A 25,409-nucleotide genomic window follows, 5' to 3' on the forward strand; every position below is an offset into this window, starting at 1 on the left:
GGGGGGTCTAAGTCACTAAGTCAAGTATTCTTCTTCCTCGTTCTCGATGACAGCAGCTAGACAGTCAGTCTGATGTCGCGCACAAACTGTGCAGTTCGCTTCAACTCTGATCGAGAGACTGCCATAGAGCTTTCTCTCAAGGGGAGTCACATTCTTCCACGTCTGTGTACGAAGGGTGGCGTAGCGCGGGCAGTGTTGAAGGATATGGTTGGCATCCTCATGGCCGTGTCCATATTCACAGATCGCTGATTCTCCCACTTTTAATTTGGTGTGCATGTGGTGTTTGAATCTGTTGTGGCCACAACGGAGTCTAAAGATTTTGACCTGGTCTGCTCTATTTGTGAGGCAGCATATATGGTGGAATCAGGCTCTCGTCAATTTTTGGGCATGTAGAGTTATTGATATCCTCTTAAAGGTTGTTCACTTGTCTTTATTTAGATGAAAAAAATATCCATTTATCTTGAATACAAATCGGGATATTTGCGAATGAAGGAGGTGGGGATTACCTGTTTTCAGACGTAAAATTAGTGAGAAAATGGCCACCAAAGATTAGTTATTTCCTTAGCTCAAGAGTCCGTGGTAACTGAAAATCAACATTTCTTGTGCCTTTAATCAACGTTTTTAAGAAAAATCCACACATAAATGAGTTCTTTAATGGGCATGAAAGGTTTTGAGCAACAAAAAAACCACGACAATTTGATAAAAATTCCTAAACCTGCGAAAAAAAAGCAAGTTTTTTCACTTTGATTATTTTGACGAGAGCCTGATTCCACCACGCTGCCTCACATTTAGTATGTAGTAGAAGTATTCTTCGATTATATTAGTGCCTCGATCTTTGTTTGATTTCATTTCTCGTACTATTTCTACATGTCGTGTAATAACATGCACACTTGGCTCATGTCTAAGCATATCATCAGCAGACGACCAACGTCTTTACACGTTAGGCCTTGATCTTGAGATTCTTATAGATCATGCAGGCTATATTTTCTGATCAGTTAGATATATAGTGTATTTCGTGCTCTTATTAAGAAGAAGAGCTGATCAAGAAGACAGACAGAAAGAAGGAATGGGTAAAATGATCGTCAATGCCGAACCCTTGAACCCATAGAACCACACAATTATGAATCCAGTGGTCTAACCACTATTGACTACCGGCGTCACACGTAGGCCTACACGTTTTTAGTACAACGGGTGGGGTGCCTGTACTGTGTATAGCTGTACTAAATATGTGTAGGCTACTTTTGGTTACTAACGTGAAAGCTGAGAATGTGGTAGGCACCCAACATCATTATCTTTTTTAACACCGATTTTAGTAGTAGTATAGGGTTTTACGGCGCTCGCAACTGCGTAAGCTACCGGTTTATACACCTATGCACGATACAATTATAATTATAGTGTACCGTCCTTTCAGCTTCACAGTAGATGTACTGATCACAGTGAAGAGACGAAAACTAAAATGGTATGGGTATGTCACAAGATCCACAGGACTTGCCAAAACAATCCTGCAAGGACAAAAATAGATGGCGAGAGCTGGTTTTCCAATGCAGTGGTGCCCCAACGGTTGCCCCAACCACAGGATAGAAGAAGAAGAAGAGATAGATGCACTTAGGTTTTATAGTGCGCTAAATAATTCCTCAACAATCAAACATATAAACTCCCCAGCTTTTGCATTACAATGACTTTAATGAATTAATCGTCTTAACAGATCAGCAGTTTTGTAAACAGCTGTGAGTCCGGAGAGCTGTGTTCTCTAATCACACTAATAAAAAAAAATCCTATTGGGTGGTTTTGCAGATTTTAAAAGGTTTACATCCCCATGAGTTGGCACAAGAATAAATTATTATCACTATAACAAGGCCTACTTCAGCTGTTATGATGACAGGTTGCCTAGTGGTTAGGCTCTCGGACTCGCAACCGTAAGGTCGTGGGTTCGAATCCCGCCAGGGGCCCAACGTTGTGTCCCTGGGAAAGGCACTTTGCACAAATTTTCCTTACTTCACCCAGGTGGATATGGGTACCCGGCTATAGACAACGAAAGATCTTGTCAGTTTGATAGTGTTTGAGCGCGTGAAATCCGCAGCTTGCACTGTATGCTTCCGCAGAAGCCGAGAATGTTTCTGAGTGTTCTCAGAGGGTCTGCAGGGATAATAATCGTTGTAAAGTGCATAGAGCATGCTCTTGAGCATGGATATGCGCTATATAAATGAAATTATTATAATTTTTATGACCTCAGTATGGTAGAATGTCAAACGCGGCAGCTGGAGACCATGAGTCATTGCACGTCAACCTCTAAGCCAGAGATGACACCTCCAGATACCATAGGTACATGACATTATACTGCTGTTACAGATAGTGTAACAACTGGCCCTCTTGCCTTCAACAATATGGTGGACGCACACACCAAGGAGTTTACAGTAGTTCTAAGCTCCTTGGCACACTCCCATAGCTAGTCTAGCACGTGTGACATCACTGCCGCTTACTCCTGTCTTTTTTTTAAAACCTCTCTGGTGAAAAGCGAAGCATAATTTCTTGACTTCTTGGACTGCCATAATTTGGCCATCGTAGAATTGGTTTGGTGGCTTGGTGTGCTGAGCTCGGTCGGTAGAGGTGTGCGAGTCCAGCATATTAAGATTCGAGTCCACACTCGAGTATCTGCTCTGGACTCGAGTAATTACTCGAGTAATAGTATCCCAAAAGGGAATTTTAGTGGGTTTCAAAAAAAGTTTTGTTGAATATCGGACAGAAAATAGAGTGCCTTCCTTGGAGGGAGCTTGAGTAGGCTTATGGCAATTCTAGACACATGCTGTTTATACCTTATTTATTTTATTTTATCTTAGGAAGTGGCTATTCTCACCCCAGGTGAGAATAAAAATGTGATCGACCTCTCACCCCGGGTGAGACTTGCCAGCGTTGGCTATTCTCACCCGGTGTGAAACAAAACCGGTTTTTCCTAATTTCTGAATACTTCCTATCGGGGAGGATGATTAAATAGACAAACCCCTTCTTTAAAAAAATGATATTATAACACAAAAGTAAAACTAATTTGACGGTCTACAAAGATGCTACTGCTATTTCACTTTTAGAATAGAGCCGAACTACCCTAATCGGCATTTTGTTTTGCCCAGAAATTCTCGCAATATCTAGGCTACTCCGCTCTCTCTCTCTCTCTCTCTCTCTCTCTCTCTCTCTCTCTCTCTCTCTCTCTTTCAATGCCCGCAGATAAAATTGCATGTTTTTAACACTAGAGAACTGGAACGTTTGTTTACACCACAGAATTCAATTTTTTAAAAGTGTAGACCTAGAATTCTGTGGTTTACACTGGGTATCACGGTAAACGCACACCGGAAGAGAATAGCCAAAAGGCTCGCTCTCTCACCCCAGGTGAGTGAGAAGCTTACAACTGTATAACAACTAAGCTAGAATAGAGGTGGTCTTTATCTTATCTTTTCTTTTCTTTAAAAAAAATAATAAATTCTCTATTACAACAGTAAGAATAAAATGTACACGGATTGTAAACCTCAGACAGTGGACTTCATAAAGAAAAGAAGTTTGATTGGTCATCGTGGGTTTTTAACAGTGGTTTCCTTTTTGCTTTTTTCTGGGGGGCGGGGGGGTTCGTTTTTTTCCTTTGGGGGAAGGGATTTTTTTGTTTTTGTTGTTTCTTTTCCTTCAGTTTAAAAAATTGCTTATTAGAATGTTTCTTTTATCTATTCTTAACTTTTTTAAAAAACAAATTTTTCTCCTTTTTTCTGTTTTCCCCCCCTACAGACTCGAGTCTGGACTCGAGTCCAGACTCGAGTCCTTACTCGAGTAATTTACTTGTGACTCGAGTCTGGACTCGCTGCATGTATTACTCGAGTACTCGAGTCTGGACTCGTTACTCGCACACCTCTATCGGTCGGATTCACAGAATTCTACACTGCACCAGTCACACATCCTGACTTTTCTGTTAGACTCTAGGGTAAGATTCTAGATATCTAGATAGATTTTCTAGAAGCTCAAAACTGCTGTTGTCAAAATAGTATCGTCTGTTTCTGCATCTGTTCGCTCTTGTAGTTTTCGTTTGACCCTTACGCAGAGGTTTGTATTTTCGCATTTTGATTCTGTTGTATAGACCGTGTTAAGGGAGGACTTCCGTAACGAGCGACCACTATGAGACAGAGCAGAATTGAGGGCTTGGACTTGGGGTAGGGGTAGGGTTAGGTCTAGATCTAGGCCTCTTCTTTATTGTGTTTGATGGGGTGGTCGCTCGTTACGGAAGTCCTTCCGACCGTTTGTAACACGGTCTAGATCTAGATCTAGATATAGATCTAATCTAGATCTAGATCTAGATCTAGATTAGATCTAGAATCTATATCTATAGTCTAGATCTATACCTAGATGATACTAGATCTAGATATCTAGATATAGATCTAGAATCTAGATGTAGATCTAGATTAGAATCTAGATTCTAGATCTAGATTCTAGATCTAGATTCTAGATCTAAATCTAGACCTAGAGTCTAGATTCTATAGAACTTCTTGGGACCTATTGATTGAGAGGCGAACACCAACCTCAAGGCCACGAGAGTCCCCTCTTACATAATTGTTAAACGCTAAAACACTAACACTGACAAGATTTTTCGCTGTCTTTAGCCGGGTACCCACTCCCACTTTGGTGAAGTGAGGGAGGAAAATTTGTGTAAAGTGCCTTTCCCAAGGTTGCAAATTCGGTCAGGCAACTGACAAGATTCAAACCCACAACCTTATGCCTTATGTTATGGTTGCAAGTCTGAGAGCCTTACCGCCAGGCCACCAATTCCACTTATGCTTGACATGTTTGATTTCAGTATTGGTGAAATATTTTAGTAGTAGAATCTAGATTAGTAATGATATTCTTTCCAAGATGAGGACTGATGTTTCCCCATGCGGCTTAGGTTGACTCTGACAGTGGGTGGTTGGCGGGTGCTCTGGTATGGTTTGCTTCTTCTTTCCCATCAAACATCTATCGTCCTTATAAATCTCTCCTCCTTCTTTTTTTGTGTTTGTTTATCTCTTGTAACACCTCTAATCTTCAGCGCTTTTAATATGACCTTATTGTGTTGCAAGTGCCGTAAAACACACTACTAAAACGAAGTTGACCCTGTCAAACGTGATAAAGGCTGCCTGCTTCCTGTGTGATCTCTGTGTCGATGTGGGAAGTGGGAATATAAAACATTTTAACAAGTTCCAGCCAATATATAAATCCCTCTGCACTGCAGTTCTATAAATTATTTTTTGTTTCAACCTCTCCTCTAAAGATCATACATTTTTGCAGGTGTATGTAAATTTATTTGTTCACTTTTTGAGATGCATTAACACCCTCTCATGCTCCATTAACACCCTCATACTTGAAGTACCGCTATTGTTATGTTGTTACAGATGTTGAATTTCCTTGACTCTTCTATGAGTTGTCACATAAGCCATTTCTCTGCTTTGTCACATCAAGTTTAAATTGTGTTTTATTTGAAGTTGTGTTGCATTTTCAGCATTATAGAAAAAATAGGTTTTCCAGTGTTTGGAGGGCACCATTGGTAGGTCCTGATTTTTACCTTTCTCTCTGGTGTGCTGTCTGTCTGTCTTACTTTTTCTCAGCACTGAATGACCATTTTTGTGTCAGTGTCACTGTACATTTCTTTACTCAGACAAACAAACAAACTCAAAGAAAAATTTTAAGCTAAAAGCATGTTGTATCTCCCACCAAAAATTTTAAGAAAAGGAATAGGATGCAGTTTATGTGCAGGCAAGTAGATGGCAAATGAGGTCAACAAGGAGTGGAAAAAATAACAATAAAATGACAGAAGCATCTAGTCAGTATAGAGTTGCTGGCTTCAAAGGGTTAAATTTGAACTAGACATTTTTTGTCTTCTCTGTATCTAATGTTTTTACATTTCTCCCTTCACAGTGCGAACCAGCGGGCAGACAATGTGCACTCTGACCGAGCAGGTAAAGCAGTTACCACTTTACATTATGTCGCAATGTTATTTTGTTTTCTTGTGGCGTTGTTTGTGGGTGGTTGGAGGGTGCTTTAGTGTAGTTTGCTCAGGTTCTTTTCTCTATCAGATGTACTATATCGTCCTTATCTCTCCTTCAGTGGATATGAGAGGTTAGTGAGCCCAGGCTGACCATTATGTCGATCGTAGATCTATGTCTGTGACACGGTATCGAGGTGGGCACTGCGCAATGGGTTGTTTTGTTTTTTGTTTGTTTGTTTTTTTTGTACACTCTGCTTTTTAGTATGTTTTTCCCAATACAATTTTCAGAAATATTTGTGATTCCCGATATGAGTCACTCAGTTACTTGTTCCGTATTTCAGTTCCAATGGAGCTCCTTCAAATATTTCACAATCTGAAATCACGGATTTCTTTGAAAATCGAGAATCAAACAGTGGGCAGAAAAAATAACCCTGTATACAGTTAAGTAGTCTTGAAAGTGTCGAACAAAACAGAACAACATAACTCTTACTCAAAAAACTTCAACTTTAGCAAACAGTAATGGTGTGTGGATTGTCTATATATGTTTGTGATGTTGTGCATTATTCATGCATTTACTCAAGGGCATCAAAGAGAGAAATTTATTGTTTTTAGTTGTAATTAGTAGACGTAGTAGCAGCAAGGCCTGTCGTCAGTTCGTCATGACTGTAGTGGCAGTGGAAAGCAGTACATGATTATCCAGGACCTAAACTCTAGGTTGTCGTGCTAAAAGCACGTGGGCAGCTTGTAGGACATGTTGCAAGTGCAGTATAAAACACTTGCTAAAACGAAAAACTAAGACTTTGGTAATGAATTACTCTTATTTAAATATATTACTCGTTTGTGTTATGTCTGCATAAAGAGTTGTGTGAATGTGTGTATATATGTGTGGGGTTTTTTCCTGTTTTTGTCTTACTTTTATTGCATGCCTGTTCCTCACATTTTTAGCCAGAATTTCCATATTTATATTTTCCTGCATTCTCATTTACCTCACTGACATATGTTTTGTCATGTTATAGTATGGTTTTTCCTGCCATTTTTAGTGTTGTAGATTGATGATCAGAATGTGACTGCTTGGGCTAGGGGCTTTGTGAAGCAGGGAAAACGGTCACATGCGTAAAAATCACTTGCGCTGCAGATTTAAGAAACCCTGACCTGAAGTCTGGTAGGGCAATGCAAAGAAGAACCTAGGAGTGTCGTGGATCAAGGGCTGGAGATGGGTCTCATGTAAATATTGAGAAAGGCCTAAGCGTCTCAAACAGCTTCTCCCGATCCAGCCAACCGCACCTGCCCGTGTATTTACTTAAAAGGGCGAAGGTGGCGTCTCCCGATTTAAGAATTGTTTCTTCGATAGGACTGACACTTCCTTGTGGGTAAGAAACTCCTCATGTCTCAGAAATTCACAGCGGGTGGTTGACGGGTGCTCTAGTGTGGTTTGCCCCTCCTTTTTTTCTCCTGCCACAAACATCTATTGTCCTTATCTCTTCTCCTTTCTTATGTTTGTCTCTGCCAAGTACTTGTAGCACCTGTAATCTTCGGTACTTATATTTATGACCTAATTGTGTTGCAAATGCAGTAAAACTATTACTAAAATATTTTTTTAAAAATATATTCTGTTTAAAGAGCTATTAGAAGGACTTCTCATGTTACAAAACACTCAGAAGGCCTCCCCTTTCCCCCCCCCCCCCCCCCCTCCCCAGCTGTGCATTATTTATGCGTTCAGTATATCTTCACATCTGTAAAACTACATCCGTCCTTGGCAAATCTGTCTACTGACTCATTATAGGGACATACTTCTCTGAATGCCATTCAAATATAATTACGACTCTGTGTTTGTGCATATTTTGTTGTTGTTGTTCTTATTTATTTTGAGTGATATCTTGCATGGTACAGAAAGGAATATATTACAGAGATTTGAGAGAGGGGAGGAAAAATTCCCTGATGATGGCTTACAGTCTCTGGTTTATTCAAATCTGTCCTGTCTCTCATGTTTAGCAGGTGGTTGGCGGGTGCTCTGGTGTGGCCTGCTCCTTCGTTCCTCTCAAACATCTGTCGTCCTCATCTCTTCTCCTTCTGTTTTTTTGTTGTTTGTCACTCTCTTGTAACACCTCTAATCTTCGGCACTTTTATGACCTCATTGTTTTGAGAGTGCTGTAACTCTTATTTAAAAAAACTAACAAAAAATCTTGTGCTTCTTCTTAGTCCTTTTTTTTAAAAAATCGGTCATGTTGGTGTTTCTGTTTTTAGATGGAACAAAGTTACTGACTGCTTAGATACTTGAAGATATAAATACGTGCACTTTCTATTATTAGATGGAACAAAATAACTGACTACTTAGATATTTGAAGTGGGTGGTTGGCGGGTGTTCTGGTGTGGTTTGCTTCTTTTTTCCTTTTAAACATCTATCGTCCTTATCTCCCCTCCTTCTTTTTTGTGTTTGTTACTCTCTTGTAACACCTCTAATCTTCTGGCGCTCATATAACCTTATGCAGTTGCGAGCGCCGTAAAACTTCTACTAAAACAAAAAAAGATATTTGAGGGTATAAATACGTGCACTTTCTATTTTTAGATGGAACAAAATGACTACTTAGATATTTGAAGATATATGTTATACACGCACTTTTATTTTTAGACGGAACAAAATAAATGACTACGTAGATATTTGAAGATATAAATGTGAGGCAGCGCGGTGGAATCAGGCTCTCGTCAAAATAATCAAAGTGAAGAAAGTTGCATTTTTCTTCAGGTATGTGAATTTGTATCAATTTTTTGTTTTTTGGGCTCAACACCTTTCATGCCCATTAAAGAACTCATTTCTGTGTGGATTTTTCTGAAAAACGTTGATTAAAGGCACAAAAGATGTAAATTTTCAGTTACCACCGACTCTTAAGCTATAAGGAAATAAGTAATCTTTGGCGACCATTTTGTGACTAATTTTACCTCCCCATCTCCTTCATTCCCAAATATCTCGACTTGTATTTGAGATAAACGGATATTTTTTCATCCAAATAAAGACAAGTGAACAAGCTTTAAGATGATACCAATAACTTGATGTGCCCAAAAATTGACGAGAGCCTGATTCCGCCATGCTGCCGCACTTTTATTTTTAGATGGAACAAAATAACTGACTACTTACATATTAGAAGATATAAATAGATGCCCACTGTGTGCTGTTCCCAGGAACTGGAGTTCCACTACTCCCCAAGCCAGTGGACGCACCGGATGAGTCCGAGCCAAGTGGTCGGGGACTTTGTGGCCAGATCAGCAGAAGGTAATCAGTCAGTCACGACTGTCGCTGTGAGTTGTTCACTACTAGACTTTTGTTTGTGGTGAGTTAGTTGTTCACTAGGCTCACTACTACTTTCTTCTTTGTGAGTTGTTCACTAGGCTCACTACTACTTTCTTCTTTGTGAGTTGTTCACTACTAGACTTTTGTTTGTGGTGAGTTAGTTGTTCACTAGGTTCACCACTAGACTTTTGTTTGTGAGTTGTTCACTACTAAACTTTTGCTTGTGAGTTGTACGCTACTAAACTTTTGTTTGTGAGTTGTTCACTACTAAACTTTTGCTTGTGAGTTGTACGCTACTAAACTTTTGTTTGTGATGAGTTGTTCACTAGGTTCACTACTAGACTTTTTGTTTGTGGGTTAGTTGTTCACTACCTGACTTTTGTTTGTTTGTGAGTTGTTCACTAGATTCGCCACTAGATTTTTTGCTTGTGAGTTGTTCACTACTAGACTTTTGTTTTTGAGTTGTTAACTAGGCTCACTACTACTTTCTTCTTTGTGAGTTGTTCACTACTAGACTTTTGTTTGTGAGTTGTTCACTAGATGCGCCACTAGACTTTTTGCTTGTGAGTTGTTCACTACTAGACTTTTGTTTTTGAGTTGTTCACTAGGCTCACTACTACTTTCTTCTTTGTGAGTTGTTCACTACTAGACTTTTGTTTGTGAGTTGTTCACTAGATGCGCCACTAGACTTTTTGCTTGTGAGTTGTTCACTACTAGACTTTTGTTTTTGAGTTGTTCACTAGGCTCACTACTACTTTCTTCTTTGTGAGTTGTTCACTACTAGACTTTTGTTTGTGAGTTGTTCACTAGACTTTTTGTGGGTTGTTCACTAGACTTTGTGGGTTGTTCACTAGACTTTGTGGGTTGTTGACTAGGTTCACTACTAGACCTTACCCCCTAGGGCGGTGCCACTGACTGAAGTGTCATTAGGCCATTCCCAAAGGGGGGATATTTCTCGTTCTTATGCACAGTAGAATTATAATTGGGCTGATCCAACAATGTCATGCTCATAACTGCCTGAAATACAACAGGGATCTGCTGCTTTTTCTTTCCAAATCCTTACTATCGTTATATTCCTCTACTTCTTTTGTATGTTTGTCACACTCTTGTGAACTGCTATTTCCGGGGTGCCTTGATAGTCGAAGCAGACTTTGTGCTGTTGAAGCTAGAGAGGTGAGCAGAGTAAGTCTTTTTCCCTGTGAGGACTTCTCTGTTGACATCCACCCCTTGGCGCTCATATGACCTTATGAAGTTGCGAGCGCCGTAAAACCTCTACTAAAACTAAAAACTAAGCTACTACACTTTGTGGGTTGACTACTAGAGTAAGCACACACACCCACCAAAGCCTCACTCCACATAATCTCTTTTATCACCTGGTCAGTAGCCTACTAATGTAGACACAGAGAGATGGAGAGGTGAGAATGGAAATGTGAACAGCTGTTGCTCTGTGCTGGCTCGACATTCCCAGCCTTTTGTGTGTGTGTCTGGTCGGTACATTTTTGTGTAGCTTTGTGTGATCAGCCTGTGAGGTTGTTGACGGTCGACCCGGAAGTTTATTGACGGTCGACATGTGAGTTTATTGGCAGTAACTATACTATGTACTATAGCTGTGGGCGTGGCAGGGGATAAGTGTTTCTCTTTTGTTGACTTTTTTATGGCAGACATCTGGCTGTTAGTCTGTTTATCCTATTGTCAATCACATATATTTATATGGAATCGTATTTATATTTACACAGACACACACATGCACACACACACACACATGCGCACGCACATACGCGCACACACCCAAACTCCCCCACACACGCACTCAACTTGTCTATATATCTATCTGTCTGTCTGTCTGTCTGTCTGTCTGTCTGTCTGTCTGTCTGTCTGTCTGTCTGTCTGTCTGTCTGTTTTTCTGTCCGTCTGTCTGTCTTTCTATCTATCCTCACACATTTATCTGTCTGTCTGTCTGTCTGTCTGTCTGTTTATCTATCTATTTATCTATCTATATATCTATGTATCTATCTATCTATCTATCTATCTGTCAATCTATCTTTCTATCTATCTTCTATCCATCCATCCATCCATCCCTCCATCCATTCATCCATCCATCCATCCATCCATCCATCTATTCATCCATCCATCCCTCCATCCATCCATCCATCCATCCATCCATCCATCCCTCCCTCCCTCCATCAATTCATCCATCCATCCATTCATCCTTTCATCCATCCATCCATCCATCCATCCATCCATCCATCCATCCATCCATCCATCCATCCATCCATCCATCTCTATGGTGTGTGATCCTACAAAGAAAAAGTGTGGTCCACCTTCCTCAGGTACTGTTCAGTGTTTGCGACTAAGGCTGACTGCCTCTGTGCCTGAGGAGTAATCTTTCTTCTTTATTTATTGACTTTTTAATGCTTGCGTCGGGCAATTTGTCTATCTTCATTGTCAATCAGGTGTATATCTAATAAATATGACTGGTTTATCCTGCTAAGGACAAGTGGCGTACACCATTCTCAGCCTACTCGGCTGCTATTATTTTGGAGGATAATTTATTCAAATTTTATGTAGTCCCTGACTGAAGTGTCTTTAGGCAATTCCAAAAGGGGTGACCATAACCATGTTCTTATGCACAGTAGAATTGTACATTGTAAATGGGCTTATTCATCAATGTCATGCTCATAACTGTGCCTGAACTGCGACAGGGAACTAATGCTTTTTCTTTCCTAATCCTTATTCTCGTCATTTTCCTCTACTTCTTTTGTATGTTTGTCTTACTGTTGTGACCCGCTATTTCTGGGGTGCCTTGATAGTCGAAGCAGACTTTGTACTGTTGGAGCTATAGAGGTGAGCAGAGAAAGTCTGATTCCCTGTAAGGACTTCTCTGTTGACGTCTACCCCTTGGCGTTCATATGACCTTATGCAGTTGCGAGCGCCGTAATGCAATCTTTTACGAATTCGAATAGGTTTATTTTGACTCGAAAGTGTTAGAGACATGTATAAACAAACAACTTCCTCTTTCGCTTTGACACAGTTTTAGCCATTTTATCTTTATTTTCTGTGCATCCCTTGTTACATGTTTCAAGAGATCTGGAAGAAATTCCGTCAAAATATGGAAAATAATTCTTGGGTTAAAGGGTTAACTGAGCTGGTTTTTTAAAATGAAGACAAGGATTGTGCACAACTTTTGGGCAACCTAGTTGTACAACATCTTTTCTCTAGGGGCTCCAGTGGCTAAGTGAGTAGTGAGTTCAGACTCAAGTAATGTCTGGCAAGTGTCGGTGACACGGGGATCATATGGGTGGTCACTGGGGTGTGTCCTTGAGCAAGACACGACAACTCTAGCTCAAAATACAGGGCGCTGCACAGTGGTGACCAACAGTGGCATGGTTGCAAACTGTTCTGTATTTGTGTAATATTGTGTCTTTTTGTAGGTATTTATTCATGTATTTATGTATCTACGTATTTATAATTATATGTGTATGTATGTTTGCCATTGTAAACCGAAATGCCCTTCTGGGACAAATAAAAGTGTAATTTATTCATTTATTTTTTTATTTTTCATGTCTGGCCAGGCCTGCTTTTTTTATAACTTGCAACTGCTGTACTAAGTATCCTACCATGTGTTGAACGTTTTATGATGTCACTGATACTGATATGTATGTTATTTATGATTCGTGCTGTTTCGCAAAATTCTATTCCTTAAAATGTGTCTGCTCTATATGATTTGGTCTAATATCCTTAAACACTGAATGTAGGTGGTTGGAAGGTGTTCTGGTGTGGTTTGCTCCATCTATCCTCCTTATTTCTCCTCCTTTTTTGTGTTTGTTACTCCCTTGTAACATCTCTAATCTTTGGCACTTACATCTCCTTTTTGTTTTGCAAGTGGTGGAAAATTCTTACGAAAACGAAATCACTGAATAGAGTGATAAAATTACCTTCCTACTTACCTCTCATGTGTTTGAGGAAAATTGAACCACCCATGTTTTTCTACCCATTGTCTTTATTGTCTCTTCCTTTCAAGTTTGCCTTTTCAATCTTTGCAGACAGCAGGACAGCCCTGTGGACTTTAGACGCAGAGACAGAAATCAGCTATGGCAAGTCAGAGAGACAAAAGTTTGACATCTTCCACAAGAAAAATACTCCAAAGAAAGGTCAGCTTACAATCGCCCTTTGTTGGAGGTGGTAAATTTAATTTCGTTTTTGTACCCATTCAAAGTTTGATGATCTTTTCATTTTCTGAATATGCTGCCGTTGGTGGGTGGTCTGATGTGCTATGCCTTTTCTACTTCTTAGTTGTAGTAGAGGTTTTACGGCGCTCGCGACAGCACATGGTTTCTACTTCTGTTGAATGTTTCCACTGTTATTCCCTATGGCTGATAAAACGGTAAAAATGTTTCAGTTTACTGGGCTAATGTGCAGTGAGCTAGGACTCAAGCCTGCAGAAGGTCAGAGCGGCACTTATAATATTATGTGGGTGGTTGGCGGGTGCTCTGGTGTGGTTTGCTTCTTCTTTCCTATCAAACATCTATCAACCTTATCACCCCTTCTCCTTTTTTTATGTTTGTTACTCTCTTGTAACACCTCTAATCTTCTGGCGCTCATGTGAGCTTATGCAGTTGCGAGCGCCGTAAAACCTCCACTAAAATAAATAACTTATAATAATATAACCTAATTTTGTTGCAAGTGCCGTAAAATACTTTCTAAAAAAAACCCAAACAACTAAGTTTCTCACCTGTTTTCTTCCAACTTTTGACAGGAGCCCCCATCTTCGTCTTCCTGCATGGCGGTTACTGGCAGATCAAGGATGTGTGGTAAGATGTGGAAGGAAATGTGGGTGGTTTGCGGGTGCTCTGGTGTGGTTTGCTTCTTCTTTCCTATCAAACATCTATCGTCCTTATCTCCCCTTAATCTTTTTTATGTTTGTTACTCTCTTGTAACTGCTCTGATCTTCTGGCACCCAAATGACCTTATGCAGTTGCGAGCGCCGTAAAACCCTCTACTTAACTAAACTGGAAGGAAATTCCTTCTGTCCTCCTTGTCTGTAGACGTTTATCCTGTTTTTGTCTCTTTTTAGTTTTAGTAAGGTTTTTACGGCGCTCACAGCTGCTTAAGGTCATATGAGCGCCAAGGGGTGGATGTCAACAGAGAAATCCAAATGGGGAATCAGGCTTACTCTGCTCACCTCTCTAGCCTCAATAGCACAAAGTCTGCTTCAACTATCAAGGCACCCCGGAAATAACAGGTCACAAGAATGTGACAAACATACAAAAGAAGTAAAGGAAAAAATGATGAGAGTAAGGATTAAGAAGGAAAAAGCAGCAGTTCCCTGTTGCAGTTCAGGCACATAATCATTTCATTTTCTGAATATACCGGGCTAATGTTTCGATACTGACAGAGCTGATAGAGCATTTGTGAGGCAGCGTGGTGGAATCAGGCTCTCGTCAATTTTTGGGCATATTGAGTTATTGGTCTTATCTTAAAGCTTGTTCATTTGTCTTGCTTTCAATGAAAAAATTACCCATCCATCTTCTATAGAAGTGGAGATATTTTGGATTGAAGGAGTCACCTGGTTAAAGAGGTAAAATTAGTGAGAAAATGTCCGCCAAAGCTTGGTAAATTCCAAAGCTGAAGAGTCCATGGAAACTGTAAATTTATATTTTTGTGCCTTTAATCAACGTTTTCGGTGAAAGTTTCCAAGGAATGTGTTTGCAAATAGACATAATAAGTGTTGAGCCCCCCAAAAAAATTGATAAAAATTGCTCAGCATGGAGAAGACTGCTGTTTTCTTCGATTTTATTATTTTGATGAGAGCCTGATTCCACCACGCTGCCTCACATTTGGTTTCTGACCTCACGGTCTTAGTAACTCCAAACGGCCAAAGCTGTCAGATAGAACTTTGTCATTTCTAAAGTAGCGAACCGCTGACTGACACAGTTTCTCTCTTTCCCATTTCAGCCGAGAGAACTCTGGGTTCATGGCGGTTCCTCTATGCAACGCCGGGGCTTCTGTGGTCACAGTGGACTACGACTTAGCACCTGATGGTGAGTTGGTGGTGCTCTATCGTGGAGGGGGGGGGGGGTATTTAGCCTGTCAGTCTAAGGATATGGTACTCTATCACGAGGGTATCTATCTTGCAAATATCTCAACTTCATTTCAATATGGATGAGTATTATTTTTTTGTTGTTCAAAAGCAAGGCAAATGGATTAGCTTTCAGATGATACCAATAAGTCCACATATCCAAAAACTGACAAGCTCCTGATTCCACCAGGTCGTTCTGACACATATTATCATAGCACTTTATCCCTAGCAGGCTCAAAGTGCTGTACAGTGCAGACTGTATCACTCAGTTTTACAGATGAATCCAAACTCAGACAATGCACATTGTCAGACCATTTAACAATAATAACAACAACAACAACAACAACAACAACAACAACAACAACAACAACAACACACACACACACACACACACACACACACACACACACACACACACGCACACAACTGCCAGATCCGCACACATTCTCTTGTACAAAAATTAGTGACAGAGGATGGATAGTGTTGAACAAATGTGTGCCTTTAGACTCTGATGAGACATTTTTCTTCAACTTTACTTACTTTTACTTTTACTTTTTCATCCTCTGTTGCCGTTAACCGTAGAGGGGCAATGCAGTTTTCTATGGTAGGCCAGCTCAGCAGCTCTTTCTATTAGGATATTATGTTTTCTTAGGGTTTCCTTTACTCCCTCGATCCGACTTTTGCGTGGCCTTCCTCTTCCTTTATAGCCTGAGTGCTTGGTGTTGTAGGCTCTCGAGGCTGGCTGGCCAGGTGACATATGTAACAGGTGGCCTAACCATTTTACTCTCTGTTTTTCTATGAAATGCAGCAAGACTCAGTGCCAATAGCTGCTCTTATTACTTTTCTTCAGCTCTCTCTCTAATGGTATGATATGTGAAGTGTGCTGACAAAATTAGTTGCTTCGGGGATTCAAGCCTTAAGGAAATAGATATATCACGCTTATAGGTGAAGTTTTTACAATTTATAAGTATGAAATAATAAAAGACGGGTTATAGTTAAAGAATATGGCATCTATAGAAAATCTACAAATTTGACCCTAATGTCGATTTTGGGCCAATATCTCCATTTGTGGATTGCGAGAAGTATCTCATTTTGTCTGCACGCCTCACGTATATACATTTCTTTAAATTTACATGTTGTGTTTGTTTTGTGTCAACGTGCCTACATTTTTAAAATATTCAATGGCCACAAGGCTAGAGGACAACTGATAAAGACCTGGAAATAAACGGAGTCGGGCAAACACTAATAGCTCACGGCATCCCCCTGACCCAAGCTCTTTGGCTGGCGACAGAGAGACGTCTCTTTCTTCCCGCGACACCCAGAAGGGTATATGTGGCGAGTAAAAGTAAAGTAAAGTTTCTGTGTGTGTGTGTGTCCTCAGTGACCTTGGACGAGATGATCCTTCAGGTGAAGAAAGCCGTGCACATGGTCATCAAGCTGGCTAAGGAACGACAGAGCAGGTGAGGAGGAAGTGTAGGCTTAGGGTGGTGGTTGGGGGGGAGTGAAGTCGCAAGTTGCACATGATTTATTGGGGTAGGGTTTTGGGCTGGTGGTGGGGGGGTAGTTGCAAGTCGCACAAGATTTATCGGGGTGGGGTGTTGCGAGTGGTTGGTGGGTGCTGTAATGTGGTTGTTTATCTCTTCTTCTAATTTTGTTCTGTTGTTTTATACCGTTGTCTCAGTTTTGTCGTGTAGAACTGTTGCAGCAGTGTCTGTGGTGTAGTAGTTGGGCACTTCGCCCTCACATGCAGGAGACCCAAGTTTGATTCTCAAATAGGGCAAACATTTTATTGAGATTCTCTGTCCAAAATGCTTCAACAAACGTTGCACAAAGAGACAACACAAACATACCCAGACAAGTTGTTGTTGATCGTGGGTCCTTCTGTTACTGTTTTTTATATCTTAAAATTAAGATATATAAGATATATTAAGATATTGTCCGTGCTCACAAGCTGTAAGCTTGGACTTATCAACAACTCATAGCCATACTGCCCCCACTCTCCCCCCCCCCCCCACCCTTTTGATAGAAAAGAAGACAAAAATCACACCTCAAATAGTTGAACAACACAGTCATACTGCACCCCCCCCCCCCCCCTTCACCCCCACCTCCCTCATCCCACCACACTTCTCAAAGGAAAAAAGAAAATAAATCAATCGCATATTCAACAGTTGAACAAAGAGACTACACAAACATACCCAAACAAGTTGTTGGTGACTGTGGGTCGTTATGTGACTGGTTTTTTTACATTTCAATTTTGTCCAAAATAAGTCCTCCCTCCCTCCCTCCCTCCCTTCACCCCCCACTCCCGCCTCCCTCCACACTTTTCAAAGGAAAAAGAAAAAAAACAAAACATCCCCACACATTAAACAGTTGCACAAACAGACAACGCAAACATTCCCAGAAAAGTTGCTGTTGACTGTGGGTCATTTCTGTGATTGGTTTTTGTATTTCAATATTGTCCTCACTCACTCACAAGCTGTCAGCTAGGGCTTAGTGGGTGGTTGGCAGGTGCTCTGGTATGGTTTGCTCCTTGTTTCCTATCAAACATCTATCGTCCTGATCTCTCCTCCTTCTTTTTTGTGTTTGTGACTCTCTTGTAACACCTCTAATCTTCGGCACTTTTATGACCATATTGTGTTGCAAGTGCCGAAAAACTCTTACTAAAACAAACAAAAAAACCCAAAAAGCTATGACTTATCAACAAATCATACTCACACAAGTTGCTGTTGACTGTGGGTCATTTCTGTGACTATCTCCTATATTTCCCCCCAACTGTCCTCCACCACCACCTTCACCACCACCACCGTCACCACCTTCATCACCACCACCATCACCACCACCACCACCACCATCACCACCACCATCACCATCACCATCACCACCACCATCACCACCATCATCACCCCCACTGTCTGGCCCATGTGTCCAGTGGAATCTACCTGAGTGGTCACTCGGCCGGCGGACACCTAGCCTGCATGATGCTCATGTCAGCGTTCTCCGAGTACGATGCCTTCGACAGCGAGATCATCAAAGGTGGGTGGGTGGTCGTTTTGACGGCTGTTGCACTCGTGTGAGGTAGCGTGGTGAAATCAGGCGCTCGCCAGAATAATGTAATCAAGGAAAACAGCATTTTTTTCTGGCTGTTGGGCTATTTTAAAAAAGAATTTCTCTCTTTGGCTCAATACCTTCTATGTCCATTTCAGAAAACATTTCTGTGTGGATTTTCTTGAAAAACGTCGCTCAAAGGCATGTAAACTTGTAGTTTTCATGGACACTCAAGCTTTGGAGGTCACCGAACTTTGGCAGCCATTTTCTCGCTAATTTTACCTCTGACACCAGGCAACCCCCGCCTCCTTCAAGCACAGATATCCTGAGACTTCTATTCAAGATGGATTGTGGTTACTTGAGGGAGGCATTGCGCCGCCTGGAGCGAAATGCTCACAGCTAAAGGGATTTGAAAACAACAACAACGTTCAAGATGGATGGGGGGGGTTTTTTTGCGAAATGCAACACAATTGAACAAGCTTTAAGATGATACTAATAATTTATGCCCAAACATTTACGAGCGCCTGATTCCACCGCGTCGTGACACGAATGTCTGACCAGTGCTATAAATCTAATGGGTGTTTATACAGCAGTCACCTTATTTTACGGTCACTGTATTCATGATGCTCTACTTTTATTGTCCCGAGGATGTGCGACAGGTGTGGAATACTGTGGATTGTAAACTGCATAGATAGAGCTTGCTGTTGAACAAGGATTTGTGCTTTATAAATATTATCTATTAATATTAGTGTTATAGGGCCTACTGTATACATAATTGGTCAATTAATCTTTTATGTTTTGTTTTTATGATCCCACTGATGTGTTAGATAGAATTTTTTAATAGAATGTTTCAGTTCAAGGAAAGAAAAAAAATAATCGATAAATACATGAAAGAACTCTGTGTGTCTTACATTTCATCAACTGTGAAAATGTAGTGTGTTCTGCTGAACCTCTATTGGGCTGGTAGTTTGTGACACTTTTCGGTCACTTGATGCAATAATGCACCGGTGAAAATTGTCCGTTCCGGTCACCTGGTGCAGTTTGAACTGTGCCAGGACCGAGAAGTCTGTTGCAGTCACTCTCCTGGCTGGGTCACCAGATGGGGTATTTTGTACCGCTGGCTGTGTGACTGCAAAGTGTTAAATAGATCCACTATATACCTGTGTGTTGGTAGCGTAGGCAGAGCTTTGTGGGTGGTTGGTGGGTGCTCTGGTTTCAGTTTGCTCCTTCTTTCCTGTCAAACATCTGTTGTCCTTATCTCTCCTCCTTCATGTTTGTGTTTGTTACTCTCTTGTAACACCCCTAATCTTCGGCACTTACACGACCTTATTGTGTTGCAAGTGCCGTAAAACACTTACTAAAAGGTAACAGCTCATATGAATATAGATATACAACCTTATTGTGCTGAAAGTGCTGTAAAACACACACTAAAAAGTAACAGCTCACATGAATATCAGTGCTCAGACATAGATATATGTTGTAAAATGTTCATTTTCTGTATTATCTCTTGCCTTTTTTCTTACCATCTTTTAATAGGCACCACTGAGAGGTCATTCTTTTTTTTACCTTCCCTCAGACTGTCTGTGTGAGTGGTTGGCGGGTGCTCTGGTGAGGTTTGCCTCCTTCTTTCCTATCAAACTTCTGTCCTCCTTATCTCTCCTCCTTCTTTTTTATGTGTTGCTCTCTTGTAACACCTCTAGTCTGCAGCACTTATAGGACCTTATTGTGTTGCAAGTGCAGCAGAACTCGTACTAAAACTAAGTAGAGGGATCAAGGAGTGATATCTCTTATCGGTCAGTTCAACAAATTGGTGCTCACAAGTTTCTTTGTCTGTCCGTCTCACAGGTGCTATTTTAGTGAGCGGCTTGTACGACCTTCGACCTATCACGAAGACATCCAACAACGACGCCCTGGGCCTGTCAGAGTGAGTTTGTCCTTGTTGACTGCGGGCTCTTACAGGACCTTATTGTGTTGGGAGTGCTGTAAAACTCTTGCTAAAACATGACTGCATACTCTTATAGGACCTTATTGTGTTCGGAGTGCTGTAAAACTCTTGCTAAAACATGACTGCATACTTTTATATGACCTTATTGTTTTTGCAAATGGTGTAAAACTCTCTCTCCCCCACCCGGGCGGTGCCACAGACTGAAGTGTCTTTTGGCCTTTTCCAAAGGGGTGACATTTCTCGTTCTAATGCACAGTAAAATTGTAAATGGGTTGACCCAACAATGTCATGCTCATAACTGTGCCTGAACTACAACAGGGAACTGCTGCTTTTTCTCTCCTAGTCCTTACTATCATCATTTTCCTCTACTTCTTTTGTATGTTTGTCACACTCTTGTGACCCGCTATTTCCGGGGTGCCTTGAAAGTCGAAACAGACTTTGTGCTGTTGAAGCTAGAGAGGTGAGCAGAGTTAGCCTGATTCCCTGTAAGGACTTCTCTGTTCACATCCACCCCTTGGCGCTCATATGACCTTATGCAGTTGCGAGCGCAGTGAAACCTCTTCTAAAACTTTTTTAAAAGGGGGTGGTTGGAGGGCACACCACTGGTAGGTCCTACTTTTTTACTTTCCTATGTTGTTTCTGTCTGTCTGTTTGTCTTGCTTTTTCCCTACTTTAAATGACCGGTACTATGCTGATGCACTTCTCTGTTCTCTAACATTATTGCAATTCCTTACTGGCTGGTGTACCTGATGAACAGTTACAACAACTACAAAGAGTACAAAATATTGCTGCCAAAATAATTACTAAAAAACTAAAGCATGATCATGTGACTCCTATTTTAAAAGCATTACACTGGCTCCCAGTGAAAGAGCGTATCATATATAAAATCTGTTTAACTTGCTACAAGTGCTTAAATGATTTATCACCGGACTATCTAAAACAGCTTTTAACACCCTATGTGCGTCCTAGAATGCTCAGATCATCAAGTGACAAAACATCCCTTGTTAAGCCTAAAATAAATTACAAATATTATGGCCAACGCTCTTTTTCATATTTTGCCCCACTTGTTTGGAATAGGCTTCCAAAAACTATCAGAGAAGCAGAAAATCTAGAAATTTTTAAGAAGAAACTAAAGTCATTTCTATTTTCATCATATTTCGATTAGACAGAATGCATCCAAGCTGTAGATCGTTGTGAGTTTGTATGTGCGTATGTGCATATGTACGTATGTGTGTATGTGAGTATGTATGTGTGTGTGGTGCGTGCGTGAGTGAATATGTGTTTGCATGAGTATGTAACACTATGTACCTTTAAAATTGATTTGTAAATCCATTATATGTATCATGTTAAGTGCATAGAGCATTGCATAAGTGGATATGCGCTATATAAATGCAATCCATTATTATTATTATTTAACAGACAAACAGACAGACAAACAAAGATTTGCACAGAAGTCATTTTACACATTAAAGTTTTCTGCTGTGGATGCTCCTTTATGCTTCTCTTTACCACCACCAATCTTCGCACTTTTGCTTGTGGGTGGTTGGCGGGTGCTCTGGTGTGGTTTGCTTCTTCTTTCCTATCAAACATCTATCGTCCTTATCTCCCCTTTTTCTTTTTTATGTTTGTTACTCTCTTGTAACACCTCTAGTCTTCTGGCGCTCGTATGACCTTATGCAGTTGGGAGCGCCGTAAAACCTCCACTACAACTATAAAGCACTTTTGTTTCCATCCAGAGAGGACGCCTGGAGGTTCAGCCCTTTAAATTTCGTCTCGGAGATCGCGCAGCAGTCGCAGCATCGGCACGTTTCTTTTGTGGTGGGAGAGTACGACCCCCCGGAGTTCCGTCGTCAGAGCGGAGAGATGGAGAAGGTGAGGGTGACGATGTTGGGTTTGTCCTTATTGGGGCACTGGTGTGCGGATTGTTTGCTGGAGCTTCCTGTTTTTTTTACTTCTTATATCTGGCAGGAAACGACACGCACAGTCTCTGGGACACTTGAATAGATATAAAGGCTTTGAACATCCAGTTCTCACTGGTAAAATTGAGGGCATGTGAGGCAGGGGTAGGCCAAGAGCAACGTACTCGGAGAACCTAAATAGATGTGCAACAGGGAAAGATCAGGGTAATGTAGCTTTTTTGAGAGCATTAGGGCAGAGCAATGAATGGAAAACCATGATCGCTCATGTCTGTCGCAGACCAAATCAACAACTGTTCCTACCATAGTCTGTCTCTGTATTCTGTGTCTCTCCGTCCCTGCTCCATGGATGGTTGAAGGACTCCACTGATATATGTGAGGTGTGCTGACAAAATGAGTTACTTCTCGGATTTGAGCATTATGGAAATTGATACATCAACTTGATAGGTGAAGTTTGTACAATTTGTGAGTATGGAATAGTAAAAGACACAGTAAACTTGAACAAAATGGCATCAATTGAACATCTATAAATCTGACCCCAGTGTCGTTTTTCAGCCAATATCTCCATTCTTGGATCGTGAGAAGTAACTCATTTTGTCAGCACATCTCACATATGTCATTCTTCTTTATTATTCCTATTTTGTTTCTGTCTCTCTGTCTTGTTTATTCTGTCAGTGTGCCTCTCTTTGCTCAAACAAACAACAGTTCAAGAGCTACCTTTGCAACACCCTCCATGTTTCCCTTCCCATTCTCCATGAATGAAGGTCCTCACTGACAGACCTTTCTTCTTTGCCCTGCCTCTTGTATTTCGGCCTATCTTATTTACTCGATGTGCAGACAAGTGAGTGGGTGGTTGGCGGGTGCTCTGGTGTGGTTTGCTCCTTCTTTCCTATCAAACATCTATCGTCCTTATCTCCCCTTCTTCTTTTTTATGTTTGGTACTCTCTTGTAACACCTCTAATCTTCTGGTGCTCATATGACCTTATGCAGTTGAGAGTGCCGTAAAGTCTCTACCAAAACTAACACTAAGACAAGTGGGATACCCCCTGGCGGTGCAGCTGACTGAAGTGTCTTTAGGCCATTCCCAAAGGGGGGACCTTCATCATGTTCTTATGCACAGTAAAATTGTAATTGTAAATGGACTAATTCATCAATGTCATGCTTATAACTGTGCCTGAACTGCAACATGGAAGTGCTGCTTTTTCTTTCCTAATCCTTACTATCGTCATTTTTCCTCTGCTTCTTTTGTATGTTTGTCACACTCTTGTGACCCGCTATTTCCGGGGTGCCTTGATAGTTGAAGCAGACTTTGTGGTGTTGAAGCTAGAGAGGTGAGCAGAGTAAGTCTGATTCCCTGTAAGGACTTCTCTGTTGACACCCACCCCTTGGCGCTCATATGACCGTATGCAGGTGCGAGCACCGTAAAACCTCTGCTTAAACAAACAAACAAGAAAAGTGGGAAGACATGGAATAACACCAAGACGTTAACTCTGGATAAAGAAAGGTGGAAAGTGTTTGTTCGTGTGTGGCCTACATCTTGATCCAGGGTGAGAAAGGCAATGATGATGATCTTATTTGTAATGTCAGTGTGGTTCTCTTTCCTCGCGCTCAAACCCTTTGTGGGTGGTCTGCTCCTTCTTTCTAATCAAACATCCGTCTTCTTTGTCTCTCCTCTTTCTTTTGTGTTTGTTACTCTCTAGTAACACCTCTAATCTTCAGCACTTTTAATAAATAATAATAATGATGGATTGCATTTATATAGCGCATATCCACTTATGCAATGCTCTATGCGCTTAATATGATACTTATTATGGATTTTGCTAATCAATTTTAAAGGCACATAGTGTTACATACGCATCCACACACATATTCACGCATGCACGCACCATACACACATATGCAAATACACACATACTAACTCACAACGATCTACAGCTTGGATGGATTCTGTCTAATTTTATGGCCTATTTGTGTTACAAGTGCTGTAAATCTCTTACTGTCGGCACTCCCCAGCTGCTGCGGGACAGCGGTGTGAGGACGTCCTACATGGAGGTCCCAGACACAGATCACTTTGACGTGATCAACAAGTTGAGCGAGCCGAATTTCCTGCTCTCAAAGGTGAGAGATTTTTTGTCCCTCATAGTAGTAATAGTAATGATAATGATGATAATAATAATACATACGTGAGGCATAGTTGTAAAATCAGACGCTCATCAGAATAATGAATCCGAGGAAACTGGCATTTTTCTACAGGTTTGGGAATTTTTATTGAATTTTTGTTTTTTGGCTCAACACCTTCTGAAAAACGTTGATTAAAGGCATAAGATATGTGAGGTGTGCTGACAAAACGAGTTACTTCTCGCAATCCACAAGTGGAGATATTGACCAAAAATCGACATTAGGGCCCAATTTGTAGATTTTTTTTCTATTGAGGCCATTTTCTTTAAGTGTAACATGCCTTTGATTATTTCATACTTATAAATTGTGAAAGCTTCACCTATAAGCGTGAGGTATCTATTTCTATAGGGCTCAAATCCGAGAAGTAACTCATTTCGTCAGCACGCTTCACATAATTTTCAGTTACAACAGACTCTAAAGCTAAGGAAATAATGCAACTTTGGCAGCCATTTTCTCGTTAATTTTTCCTTTAAATCTATTTTACCCCCCACCTCCTTCAATCGCCAATGTCTTGATTTGCATCCAAGATAAATGAATATTTTTCTCCATCAAAAGCAAAGAAATTGGATAAGCTTTAATATGATACCAATGACTCCAAATGCTCCAAATTGACGAGAGCCTGATTCCACTGCTTCGTATCACATAGCCAATGTATAATGTTTATCGATGAATTACTCATCCAAGAAGATGAAGATCAATTTGCCTTTGTTTCTTTCCCCATCTTCCAGGAGATAATTCGTCTTATGGGATTGTGAGTTCCTGCCGACGTGACCTTCTTGTGTCTAACGTGGACACTTTGTGCGGGTTTGATGAACTAAGGCAGATGCTACATTCCAAATGTCCTCTGTGCAAACAGGGGACGACTTCTGAAGACAGCAGGGATACACTTTTACGAGGGATAGAGAGAGAGAGAGAGAGAGAAAGGGATAGAGAGAGAGAGAGAGAGAGGGATAGAGAGAGAGAGAGAG

The 25,409-nt window shown here is 40.9% G+C and overlaps 1 protein-coding gene across 1 annotated transcript; it reads left to right on the forward strand.

Annotated features, from left to right (window-relative positions):
* Positions 1-3,871: 3,871 nt before the first annotated feature.
* On the forward strand, positions 3,872-25,400 carry LOC101857534 (kynurenine formamidase). The gene is made up of 12 exons (XM_005112447.3): positions 3,872-3,961; positions 5,923-5,963; positions 9,170-9,260; positions 13,322-13,429; positions 14,035-14,089; positions 15,234-15,319; positions 16,739-16,817; positions 18,287-18,390; positions 20,248-20,326; positions 22,084-22,219; positions 24,277-24,381; positions 25,170-25,400. Exons 2-12 carry the CDS (start codon positions 5,943-5,945, stop codon positions 25,194-25,196), a joined length of 891 nt encoding a protein of 296 aa, XP_005112504.2. The 5' UTR covers positions 3,872-3,961; positions 5,923-5,942; the 3' UTR covers positions 25,197-25,400.
* Positions 25,401-25,409: the final 9 nt, after the last annotated feature.

Source organism: Aplysia californica, unplaced genomic scaffold (assembly GCF_000002075.1).
Source record: "Aplysia californica isolate F4 #8 unplaced genomic scaffold, AplCal3.0 scaffold01275, whole genome shotgun sequence".
Lineage (NCBI taxonomy): Eukaryota > Metazoa > Mollusca > Gastropoda > Aplysiida > Aplysiidae > Aplysia > Aplysia californica.